Below are 13,830 nucleotides of genomic sequence, written 5' to 3'. Positions count from 1 at the left end.
CCACTGATGTACAAGAAAGGTAAATAAATACAATACATAAATAAACAAGCTGAATTGATTGACGTGACCATCTGAGGGAGACTGTCCAAAGGGGGTGGGATGGGGGGGCACTCATTAGGGCCGGTTCAGAGCCGCTATAGCTCTTGGGATAAAACTGTTCCTGAGTCTGTAGGTTCGGGCGTAGAAGGCCTTGTAACGCCTGCCGGAGGGAAGTAGTTGAAACAGACCGTGGCAGGGGTGTGATGAGTCCTTATGGATGCTGAGGGCCTTCCTGAGGCACCGCGTGGATGTGATGTAGATTGAGGTTTGGTTAAAGGACAGTGGAAACAGAAAAGACTTGATAGTGCCACGCCCTTAACAGTATTAATGTACAGAGGGTTCTTGGGGTCAATGTCCATAGCTCCCTGAAAGTGCAACACAAGTAGATACAGTGGTTTGGAAGGCATATGGTACACTTGCTTTTAGTGGCCAGGGCAATATGATAGTCAAGTTTCAGGAGGGCGGCTTTATAAGACTTTATAAGACTATAGGCTGTATTTGGAGTATTTCATGCAGTCATGGTCATCCCGTATAGGAAAGATGTGGAGGCTTTGGAGAGGATGCCCAAGAGGATTACCAGAATGTTTCCTTGATAAGAGGCTATTAGCAATATGGAAAGGTGAGACAGACTTGGAATATTTTCACTCGAATGCCAGAGGTTGAGGGGCGACATGACAGAACTATATACAATAATGAGAGGCATAGATAAGGCAGGCAGAACCTTCTACCCAGGGTGGAAATGTCTAAGGCTAGAGAGCATAGCTTTAAGATGATAGGGGCAAAGTGTAAAGGAGATGTGCGAGGTAAGGACTTTTTTACACAGAGGGTGGGAGATATGCAGGAATTGAAGGGATATTGATCATGTGATGGCAGATGAGATCAGTTTATTTTGACATCATGTTCGGCACAGACGTCGGCTAAACGCCCTGCTCTTGTGCTACACTTTCTATGTTTAAATGGGAGCTCGTGACAATTGCAGCTCTGAAGAGACTGGCTGTTCACAATCTCTCTCAGTGATTTGAATCGGGAGATAGTTTACTGATAATATAAAGCTTAGCGAAACCTGATTGAGGGGGATACAGAGAAGCTTCAGATGAATAGTGGAGCCTGTGACAATAGACAATAGGTGCAGGAGTCGGCCATTTGGACCTACGAGCCAGCACCGCCATTCAATGTGATCATGGCTGATCATCCCCAATCAGTACCCCGTTCCTGCCTTCTCCCCATATCCCCTGACTCTGCTATTAAGAGCCCTATCTAGTTCTCTCTTGAAAGCATCCAGAGAACCTGCCTCCACCACCCTCTGAGGCAGGTTCCACAGACTCACCACTCTCTGTGAGAAAAAGTGAGAGACGCCAGTTTATTTTTTAATTATTGGGGGGGGGGGGGGGGGGGGGGGGGTGAGAAGGATTTGATTAAAAACATGCACTTAAACACGACGAAATGTAATGAGGAGCGGATACTTTGAAAGAAAAGTGAAATCTCTACCGAAATGGAAAAGGTGTCGGCGATTCAGCTTTCCCCCTTATCCTTAAACTTTGACCCCTTGTTCTGGTCTTCCCCAACATCCGGAACAATCTTTCTGCATCTAGCCCGTCCAACCCCTTAAGAATTCTATACGTTTCTATAAGATACCCCCTTAATCTTCTAAAATCTAGCGAGTACAAGGCGAGTCTATCCAGTCTTTCTTCATATGAAAGTCCTGACATTCCAGGAATCAGTCTGGTGAACCTTCTCTGTACTCCCTCTATGGCAACGATGTCTTTGAGCATTGGGCATTGTGACATCACACGATGGAACGTTCACCATTGGCTGGTGCTCCTGCATAGGCATATGTAAATGAATCCATTCCGATTGGACATATGTGAACATTGGGCATTGTGACATCACACGATGGAACGTTCAGCAGGGGCTGGGGCTGGTGCAGCTTCTGTGGGTGAGAAGCTGCACCAGCCCCGGGGGGGGGGAAGGATTTGATTAAAAACGTGTTCTTAAACACTACGAAATGTAATGAGGTGCGGATACTTAGAAAGAAAAGTGAAATCTCTACCGAAATGGAAAAGACGTCGGCGATTCTGCGTCTGGTTTCGGAGTTGCAGGGAATCAAAGGAAGAAATGCGGCCAGAAGCCGTACATGTAAATGGATCCGTTCCGATTGGACGTCCGCGAGCGTCGGGCATCGCGATTGGACGTCTGCGAGCATCGGGCATTGTGACATCGCACCGCGGGAACGAATCGAAAGGCAGAAAGGCAGCCGGACGGATGTCGGACGGATGGGACGAGAATTTTATATAATAACTAGACCAAGTGCAGACCCGTTGGGTCTGTTTCCCCAACGGCGTTTTGTGAAGAGGGGAAGGAGGGGAGAGGAAACGGGACAGATTTGGGAGGGAAAGGAGAGCAGGGTAGGGGTGAGAGAGGGGGATGGGGAGGATGGGGAGGTAGGGGAGGAGGGAGGGAGGGGGAGAGGGGTGGGGGAGAGAGGGGAAAGAGTGGGGAGGGAGAGTGGAGTGGAAGGGGGAGAGAAGTGGAAGAGTGGGGAGGGAGGAGGAGAGGGGTAGGGGGAGTGATGGAAGAGGGATAGGGCGGAAGGGGGTGGGGGGAGTGGGAAGGGGTGGGGTAGAGAGGGAAGGGGGGTGGGGGAGAGAGGGGAGGGAGAGGGGTGAGGAGATGGAGAGAGAAGTGGTAGAGTGGGGAGGGAGGGAGGGGTAGAGGGGTTGCGGGAGTGGTGGAAGAGAGACGGGGGAGTGGTGGAAGAGGGACAGAGGGGTAGGAGAAGGGGTGGGGAGAGAGGGGAATGGAGGGGAAGAGAGAGGGGTGGGGGTGGGAGAGGCGTGGGGTAAGGGGATAGAAGTGGATGAGTGGGGAGTGAGGGGTAGGAGGAGTGGTGAAAGAGGGACAGGGGTAGGGGTAAGGGGGTGGTGGTAGAGAGGGAAGGGGGGTGGGGGAGAGGGGTGAGGAGAGGGAAACATTGAACCATTGAAATTAAGTGCAGGAGTAGGCCATTCGGCCCTTTGAGCCTGCACCACCATTCAATATGATTGTGGCTGATCATCCAACTCAGTATCCTGTACCTGCCTTCTCTCCATACCCCCTGATCCCTTTAGGCACAAGGGCCACAATGTATTTGAGCATTGGGCATTGTGACATCACACAATGGAACGTTCACCAAGTGCTTGTGCTCCTGCAAAGGCATATGTAAATGAATCCATTCCGATTGGACATCTGTGAGCATCGGGCATTGTGCCATCACACGATGGAACATTCAGCAGGGGCTGGGGCTGGGGCTGGTGATGTTTCTGTGGGTGAGAAGCCAGTTTATTTTTGAAATATTGGGGGGGGGGGGGGGGGGGGGGGGAAGGATTTGATTAAAAACGTGCAATTAAACACGACGAAATGTAATGAGGAGTGGATACTTTGAAAGAAAAGTGAAATCTCTACCGAAATGGAAAGGATGTCGGCGATTCTGCTTTCCCCCTTATCCTTAAACTTTGACCCCTTGTTCTGGTCTTCCCCAACATCCGGAACAATCTTTCTGCATCTAGCCCGTCCAACCCCTTAAGAATTTTATACGTTTCTATAAGATACCCCCTTAATCTTCTAAAATCTAGGGAGTACAAGGCGAGTCTATCCAGTCTTTCTTCATATGAAAGTTCTGACATCCCAGGAATCAGTCTGGTGAACCTTCTCTGTACTCCCTCTCTATGGCAACAATGTCTTTGAGCATTGGGCATTGTGACATCACACGATGGAACGTTCACCATTGGCTGGGGCTCCTGCAAAGGCATATGTAAATGAATCCATTCCGATTGGACATATGTGAGCATTGGGCATTGTGACATCACACGATGGAACATTCAGCAGGGGCTGGTGAAGCTTCTGTGGGTGAGAAGCCAGTTTAGTTTTGAAATATTGGGGGGGGGGGGGGAAGGATTTGATTAAAAACGTGTACTTAAACACGACGAAATGTAATGAGGAGCGGATACTTGGAAAGAAAAGTGTAATCTCTACCGAAATGGAAAAGACGTCGGCGATTCTGCATCCGGTTTCGGAGTTGCAGGGAATCAAAGGAAGAAATGCGGCCGGAAGCCGTACATGTAAATGGATCCATTCCGATTGGACGTCTGCGAGCATCGGGCATTGTGACATCGCACGGCGGGAACGAATCGAAAGGCAGGAAGGGATCCGGACGCCAGCCGGACGGATGGGGCGAGAGTTTTATATAATAGATAGATAGATAGATGGGCCAAACATAAATAGAATTATCTTAAATATGCACCTTGGTTAGCAAGGATGAATTGGTCCGAAGTTTTTGTTTCAGTACTATATGCTATAAATTACTTTAGTCCCATCCAATGAATGAATGATATGAAGTAAAGGTAATATCTAGGGTATGTAGTGATTCTCAAATAATTTTCAGGTTGGCTGGATGGCAGAAGACAAAGAGTGGCAATAAAGGGGACTTTTCTGTTTGGCTGCCAGTGACTAGCAGAGTTCCGCAGGGCTTGGTGCTGGGGCTGCTGCTCTTCACGTTGTATGTTAACGATTTGAATGAGGGGATTGAAGGCTTTGTTGCCAAATTTGTGGATGATGTGAAAATAGGTGGAGGGGCAGGTAGTGTAGAGAAAACAGGGACTCTGCAGAAGGACTTGGATAGGTTGAGAGAGTTGGCAGAGAAGTGACAGATGGAATATAGTGTAGCAAATTGTGGAGTCATGCATTTTGGTAGTAGGAATAAAGCTGTAGATTATTTTCTAAATGGAGAGAGAATCCAGAAATCTGAGGTGCAAAGGGACTTGGGAGTGCTAGTGCAGGATTCCCAAAAAGTTAATCTGTAAATTGAATCCATAATAAAGAAAGCAAACATGATTTCAAGAGGGCTTGTATACAAAAACAGAGATGTAATGCTGAGGCTCTATAAGTGCTGGTCAGGCTGCATTTGGATTATTGTGAGCAATTCTGGGCACCATATTTGAGGAAGGATGTGCTGGTTCTGGAGAGGGTCCAGAGGAGGTTTACATGAATGATCCCAGGAATGAGTAGGTTGACATATGATGAGTGTTTGACGTCACTGGGTCTATATTCGCTGGAATTTAGAAGAATGAGGACCTCATTCTGAAATGCACAGAATAGTGAAGTCTTGGATAGAGTGGATGTGGAGAGGATGTTTTCACAAGTAGGAGAGTCTAGGACTAGAGGTCATAGCCTTTTAGGAAGGAGATGAGGAGGAATTTCTTTAGTCAGAGGGTGGTGAATCTGTGGAATTCTTTGCCACATAAGGCAGTGGAAGCAGTCAGTGGATATATTTAAGACAGAGATGGATATATTCTTGATTAGTACGGGTGTCGGAGGTTATGGGGAGAAGGCAGGGGAATGGGGTTAGGAGGGAGAGATAGAAAAGCAATGATTGAATGGCAGAGTATACCTGATGGGCCAAATGGCCTAATTCTGCTCCTATCACATGATTTTATGAAGGGTAAATTTAAACTTAATAACTGAATAGTAATTCCAACAAATGTCAGAGCAATAGGAAGTTTAAATCTGTGATGAAATTGTAATTTTAATTCTAATAGTAATTATTTTATGCGAGACATCCAATAGAAAAAAAACATTGATTTTAACCCCAATGTATAAAAGGAATGTAGCTATTATCAGCCTATGAATGGGAATTTAGTTTCATGGTGAGAAAATACTTCACTCCCAATTGAATCTAATTCTGAGGACATTCAGTGCAGATTGAAATTTGTGGTCAAGTACTAAATATTCAGTAAGGAATATCTGTATTGCTGCCATCCTTGGATATCTTTGGATGTAATTTTAATTTGCCATAAGGGCTGACAGCTAATTTCCAAGGATAAATGTAGCTGTTGTGGCAGTAATCGTAGATAACTGAATGATGCTTGACATTAAGGTCCTATGTATCTGGTGCACATTGCAATTCTGTTGTGATCTACCACATAATACAACATATGATGTTAAAACAATTAATGTCATAAAATGAGATTTGAAAAGGGGAAAACGATTTTGATGGGATTTCTATGTAAATAGCTCACATTTGTCTAAGTTTACATAGTAAATATTTCAAGAAAGCACTATCTTTTATTGCTGGTTGCAAGTACACATTCTAATAACATCCTAATTATTTCAGCCTTCCACATATTATTTTACAGCCTTTATTAATATGTGTGCATCCATTTAGTCTCTGGTAGGCTTCTTACAAATTTGAAAAATTGCATGCAGTCAAACTTCGGATAATATGCACAATATGCACCACAGCACATGAATACGTACCAGACATTACACAGGCATCCGGAATAAATACACAGGCATCCAAACTCTATAAACTAATCTATAATGCAAAAACTCAAGAACAGTGGAAAACTGCAAAGCATAATCATCAATATATGATGATGTTCCTTAATATTTAAATGCATCATTTTGAATAGATTAATAAATCTGATGCTCTTGCTATAATGATTGAACAGCTCTTTTTAAAAATGTCTTAACTATAGTTCATACTTAATAGACTTTTAAACCAAGTGTATACTCTTTCAATCATAATTAATTTAAGGGATGTTCACAGAAAAATACCTAAAGAATTGAAGGGTCGGAGAAATAAAATGCAGTGTTATATTTTAAGTAGACAATGTCTTGAAAGTTGATATGTTTTATTTGGGAAGATATTTGGTCTTCAATTTGCGTATTTAATTAAGTTATATTAGTTATTTAATTAGTTCTTAGCTTTACTGCAGTTGTTAGTGCTTCGAAACAAACTAACCAAAACATATGCTGGAATCATTAAATGATCTGAAAGCAGGTACAAACTTAACGTGTTACTTACATATTATGAAAAGAAATGTCTTCCAAACAAAACTTGATTAATATTGGACTATCAAGTTACTTCTATCATTAATATCTTATCAAAATCAAAGAGTATCCATAGCTTATGAATGGTAACCAATCGTAATTAGATGTAATGCGTTACAGGATAGCACATCTTCCAGCGACAATCAATTTTATTTAATAAGAGCTATCAACTTCAGATGTGGATTTAGTTACAATTACTTATAACGTTAGCACATTCAATAGAAGATTTTTAAAATCTTGCAATAAGTATGTGTTCAGAGCATCTTGTCATTTAGTGTTTAGTATACACAAAAATTGTATATTTAATTTTGACACATTCAAGATTTATCTCTTATTTGTTCCAACATGGTTCTCATTGTATGGTAAACAAAGTCGTCACATCACCAGAAAAATCACCATATAAAAATATTTGCTGGGAATTAGGAAGTGATAAAATATTTATTGTCAGTTAAGTTCATTGGGGAGCTTTACAAACCACTAATTAATATTCCCAACTTGTTAGGTTACTTTTATTAACTAAATGTACTTTAAGCCAAGTACTAATGAATATATTGTAATGTCAAGTAGGGGATAAAATTTGAAAATACCACCATCTGCAAAATCTTCATATAATTTTAAATAGTGATATAAGTAAATGCCAAATTGTAATTTCTCTAAAAAAACATTGACAATCAAACCTAAAATGGGTGACAATGTTCTTTATTCTTCAATCATTCGACATCATAGCATTTTTGTTAACACCCCCTTTCATACCACTCATTACATTGGTTTCACAGACTAAAGTCACATAAGAATTGATATTCAATGAAGTTGAATATTCAATTTACATACATGAAACCATAGTTAACTTTGTCAGTGCAGCCAAGGGTAATAAATTTAAGCTTGTGCTGACCATTCACAGAAAGATATGTCAACTGTACTTCAGCAAAGAATGTGATAATAGACAAGTGTAAAATTATCTTGGCATTCATTAACATGTAAACTACTGAATCAAAATAGATTTTACTTTTAAATGGTGCACCAACACATTTATAAAAGTGATTTGGGATAAAGTCCTTTTATGAATGAAATTTAGAGCAAGCAGATTGGTATTTTGCATATTACCTTTTTTTTGCATTCAGTTATAACTACAACTCAGTAGCATCATTCGAGAGAAGTAATACTATGAAATTGAATAGAAGAGTTGCTGGCATTGGTGGCATAAGTAGAAACCCCACTGCTAAGATCTCATAATTATTTCTACCCCAACCCTCCTACCCTAAGTACATGCACAGATGGCTGCTACAGAATGAAATATTCAAACTCATGTTAGTGATCCTTTTAACTGAAATTATATTAAAAAGATAAAAGGATATAAATACTGCAACTACACCTAACACATGATTGATTAAAGAAGGCAGAAATAGATACTGAAAACACAACTCTACAACGATCTTACTCTATATAACATATTTGCAAATTGTATTTGAAATATAAATTTAGGTACATTTTCTGGAAAAATGACCAGACCATTCAATGGTTGATATCCCAATGACTTTTTACAGTAACTGTGTTTGCAAAACCAAAGGCGCATGCACAAGATCATGTTGCGGCAACAGGCAATAACACTTTAATTTAATTAATTAAATCAGTGGAACAAATTCTGCAATAAATTGTCTGGTATCATAGATCTTCATAATTTCTACTTTAAAAAAAATAAATGTCTGAACATCCATGATGGAAGGTTTGTTGTATTTGCATGACTGCATGAAGTGTCTGATTTTAGAGTTTTCCTCTTTGGCTTATTTTATAAATCCGTGCCATTTGCAGAATGACCAATTCAACAAAGGCTATAAATCATATGAACATACTAATTGAATCCGAATGTAATTATGAAGATGTAGAGTTCTTACAACACTGAATAATCCTATCCCGGGAAGACACTGGAAGCTCGAAGCTTAACTGCACTGATAGAAACCATCAGGAGAAGGGGCATGTAAGAGCATTATAATTGTCCAGCGAATAAATCCCCATGTATACATAAGCTAACTGTCCAGCAAATAAACACCTGCAAGTACCGAGAGTAATTGTCCGGTAATTAAACACCCATGCTTACTAACAGAAGCTGTTCAGTCAATGAAATGTCCACATCTTTGATTAGAACCAGTATAGTAAATAAAGTAAACAATGGAACTGTCCAATAAATAGATATCAGTGGATTTAGTAGAAGCTATATTGATACATTTGAAGCTGCCTGAAAAATAATAATACCATTGGAATCAATAACAGATGTCCAATAAATAAAGGCTAGTACATGTCTATTGAAACTGTCTGATAAATACGTATGTGCAATCACTTTTTTTTAGCATCTATAGGTGTTAATAAGAGTTTGAGTAAATAACTTTTTTCTAGGTACTTATTGAAGCAGAACAATACGGCATAACAGATTCATTTATCCAACTGATGTTTAGTTCCCATCAGAACAATACATTGTTCTGATGGGAACTAAAAATCAGTTGGCTAAATAAATCTGTTATACGATTAGAAATTGACAAGCAAATAGCAGTAGTTACAAATACAATGGTTTCAGTAAACAGTTGTGGGTTATCTTCATTAGAAAAATGCTAATAAATACTTTTACAATTTGGCTGGTAGATTTCTGTAATCACTATAGAATCCTGTGAATATTTATGATTAAAATGACAAATTATTACTGTAAGAAACTGGCTAATACATTACTTTTATATACTGATAGTAACTATTTAGTGCATACAGAAATACACTTGTTTGCAGGCTAGCAAAATGTCTAAACAAGGTTAGAAAAGGTCAATGAAGTACCTGTCAGTACTTTTAATATCTGTCTAGTAGATAGCTGTAGGCACTTTCAGGTATGTATTAGCTGGTGAAATCCAACAGACAATGTTTGAAAATGGTCAGGGGAAGTACCCATAGTTGCATTAAGAAATATTCAAAACATCCAAGAGAAACTAGCCAATAATGTTCTCGTAAATACTGCTAGAAATTGTCACATTTTATCAATAGGTTTTAAACCGTTTTCTTATCATTTAAATGACAGACTCTTCCATAATTAACAATTTACAATTTTTTTATACTTGTATGAATTTGCATGGTATGAGAAAGTTCAGGTTGCTGATTATTGCAATTATGGCTAATGAAGGAAATGGGTTAAATATTATCTAGGTCTATTGAATGGAGATTCAAAATAAATATTGGATTATTTATCCCATTAATTTAATAACCAATTATCCAATTTAACATTGGTTCCTGTATTTGATGTTTTGAATAATATTGTGTAGTGGTTTTTTGCATGCACTGTTGCTGTGCATGTTACCAGGTTTGAGTAATTCCTGAAGTTGCACCGTTGTGGGTATATGCGAATGGGATACGGCAACACTCAGTGAAGCACATTGCGCGCAACCAGTGATAATCACTGTAGCAATTAAATGAATTTAACAGTGAACTTGTATTTTTACGAGGTCACACTCTCTCTCTCTCATTGACTCAGAAACAAAACACATTCATGACAAATTGAAAAATGCAAAGACAATATGATTATCATTGTTGATAGAATTGGTGTCATCGGGAAAATGTATGAGATACAAAAAATTGTCTGGTAATAGTCATACAAAATAAACCAAAGAGCTCTAATATTTTTAAAGATGAATACTGTTTTAATTATTGGTTAAAATAATGAAAAATAATATGAGGGTGAAAATAAGAAATATTTAAGAAATGGTGACTAAACCATTTGTGACATCTTGTGGCCACTAAATGCATACCATTATTACTTCAGTTTTATGTACCACAATGAATATTTAAATGTTGCCTTTTTGCAAGCCTATTTCCAAGGAAATACCATAAAATAGGTTCTGAAAGTAAAGAATCACTGAAACAACAAAATGAATTTTAGTGAAGTAAAGATTGAGAATCAGAAGATGCTTTGGAAATTGTTATGTCATTTTGCAATCAAAATCCTAATCTTCAGTATGTAACAGTCTTGAAAATACAAATCTTCTTGAAACAAGTGAATGTCTGAAGTGTTAAACATTTGTGTGTATAATTGTAACTCTAGGTAGTTGCTTTGATGTTAAAGCTAAGATTGTGCAGCTGTCTACTCTAGAATTTTTGTTTGATAATTTGCTATAACAAGTTAATTTCCTGAATTTCAGAGTCATTTTATCTTTCGCAAAACTGTTCTGCTACTAAATGCTTCATTTTCCCCACTCTGTTTGAATAGATCAAATTTTATATATTCTGATCATGTTTCCCCAATAAATGCACTGAATGATCAAAAACTAAATACAGCTTGTTTCAGTTGTAGAAATCTATTAAAATGCAGCATGTAACAAATTATCATCAAAGAGAAATGCCCACAAGACACAGCTTTTAAATACATGAGCAAACTGCCCAAATCATTAATTTTTATGTTCTATGTTGCCATATAATTTTGAAAATTGATCAAGTTTATCTAATTACATGTTTGATATTGGCTCCTAATCACAATTAGTTTGATATGTCAAGAAATGAAACACAAAAATTGCAATATGCTGTGATAGATATTAATAATTTACATTTTAGGGTTTCTAATTAGGAAACACACTTTCTGAGTAGTAACTTTTAATTTGTGAACCTTGTAATAAACGACTGCTAATATTCTCTAGATGCACATATCTCCTTGAGTAATATATATCAGCCCTTCTTTCAGGTTACAGTAATTTGCTATTTATAGTATATACATAATCAGCAATAACTGAATATCCTTTATCAGGGTCAGTGAAAAATGCTTCTTATCTGTGAAAATATATTCATATTGCTCATATTTTCCTTCTCAATTCACTCCAGCCAAAAAAAATCACAACCTTAAGAACACTAAATATGTGAGAAAGGATTATCGAGATGTTTTGAAATGCAGTCCACAAAACCTAATGTATTTTGGATAAATATTATTGGAGAATGCGCATCTTAACTAATTGTACAGTGTGTAACATATATAATGAATATGGAGCGGTTTCACATCAACTGATGAATCCGATTAACCCTTAAACTGCAAGAGAACTAGTGTCTTGCTGAAACAATGATAAGTATTAAGGTTACTGAAACAGCAAGAGCAGTATTATTATTGTAATACTTGTTCAATCAGAAAACAGTATTGACAATACAAAGAAACACAACACTTAAATGTAACATCAACTTACCCCCAAGCTTCTCTTTCCCACTTTATATTTTATTTTACTTTATTTGTATCTAATATACCATATTTTATCTATTTTACATCCTCTAAAAATAAATAGCTTTCTTTTTTCACCTGCCCCCAGTGGTATCTTGGAAACTGAGTCCATCTTGAATAGATGAGCCTTCAACTGGATAAACACCAGCCAAAGGGCCAGTTTTTCATTCATTTATACTGGATGTTTGGAGAATGACAAGGTTGCATCGCAGATGCAAGTAAGCCAAATTCTTGCCTAATAATCTTGTGTAAAGTAGAAGGATTCTGGCCTTGAATGACTACCTTAACGAACAGCTCACCTGTGGAGTAATCCACACATGATGCACCAAGGTTTAAATTGTAAATAGGATGTTTTCTGGAAAGTTTTCCCTTGCATTATTAATGTTGCCAATTTGTGTATGTAGCCATACATCCCAGAATGGGTTACTGACACCTTCAGTGCCCATGTATTATAATGATAGCTTTCTAATATTGTACTTGAATGGCAAGTTCCTAGAGAACAACTGAAGACAGGCATAAGCAAAGTAATTTATGACAAGAAGCTGTGTCGGTGAGCATTCCCCTTACTGGTCTTTCAGTATTACTTTCTATCATGCCTCCAACAGGAAACATTTTACAAATACCATTGCCAGGAATTGAATAGAATGTTTCATTAGCTGCACGAGAAATATTATACATTGAGAAGAGACTAGGAGTTACTGAGAAAAAGCTGTGATGGGTTCATTATGTGAACGCAGGTCAGGACTGATGCTCAGGAGTAAATGGTGATAACTTCTCGGCCTCCGCCACGGACCAACAGCACGCGTTCCAGACCTTCTGTCAACACTTCCAGAAACTCCATGTCTGTAATGTCTGTCAAAGAAAAGAATTTCTACCTTGACAAGCATCGAGCTGAGACGCGATGGCAAATAACATTACTGTGGACTAACTGCTCTTTACCCATTTATTCACCTTCATCTATCTCCAAGAGAGGGTCCAACCATCTCCCCTTGACATTCAAAGGCATTCACTACCTTCATCTAATTTCCCCCTAACGTCAGGTAATTTCCTGGAGGAAATGTAAGTAGAAGAAATAAATGGGGACTGAGATGGGAGAGAACTGTGAGCTACAGCACTCAGCAGTTGGGAATCTGAAATAAAAGACAATGCTGGAAATACCATCAGATCAGGTGCCATCTGTGGAGAGAGAGAAGCTGTGTTAATATTATTGATTATTTACAGCTTCCTTCACTACCTTTAGTTTAGTTTAGAGATATCTTGCAGAAACAGGCCCTTCGGCCCACCGAGTCCGTGCCTACCAGCGATCCCCACATATTAACAGAAGCCTACACATACTAGGGTCAATTTACACTTACGGTATACCAAGTATACAAACCCAAGCCAATTAACCTACACACCTGTATGTTTTTGGAGTGTGGGTGGAAATCGAAGATCTCAGAGAAAACTCACGCGGTCACGAGGGGAACGTACAAACTCCGTACAGACAACACTCGTAGTTGGATCGAACCCAGGCCTCTGGCGCTGTAAGGCAGCAACTCTACTGCTGTGCCACCGTGACCTTTTCTCAGATAGCACTATGATTTGTGCCACTCATTTGCTCTTGGTTCTCAGTCGTCCACAGACATTCTTTCTGTTTGCTTCGATCCACCCCCATCCCTGCATTTAAAATATGTTTTTCTAAGATTATCCTAGCTCTG

General features: G+C 39.1%; 1 protein-coding gene across 1 annotated transcript in view; it reads right to left on the bottom strand.

The window, feature by feature from the left end:
- Nucleotides 1-7,589: 7,589 nt before the first annotated feature.
- Nucleotides 7,590-13,830, bottom strand: part of slc12a5 (solute carrier family 12 member 5) — a 316,555-nt gene continuing 310,314 nt past the window's right edge. The window contains exon 26 of the mRNA XM_033041637.1: nucleotides 7,590-12,976. Within this exon, the coding sequence (XP_032897528.1) occupies nucleotides 12,885-12,976 (92 nt within the window). The 3' untranslated portion in view covers nucleotides 7,590-12,884. The remainder of the gene's footprint in view (nucleotides 12,977-13,830) is intronic.

Source organism: Amblyraja radiata, chromosome 23 (genome assembly GCF_010909765.2).
Source record: "Amblyraja radiata isolate CabotCenter1 chromosome 23, sAmbRad1.1.pri, whole genome shotgun sequence".
NCBI classification, from domain to species: domain Eukaryota; kingdom Metazoa; phylum Chordata; class Chondrichthyes; order Rajiformes; family Rajidae; genus Amblyraja; species Amblyraja radiata.
This window is presented reverse-complemented; position numbering and strand designations above follow the sequence as displayed.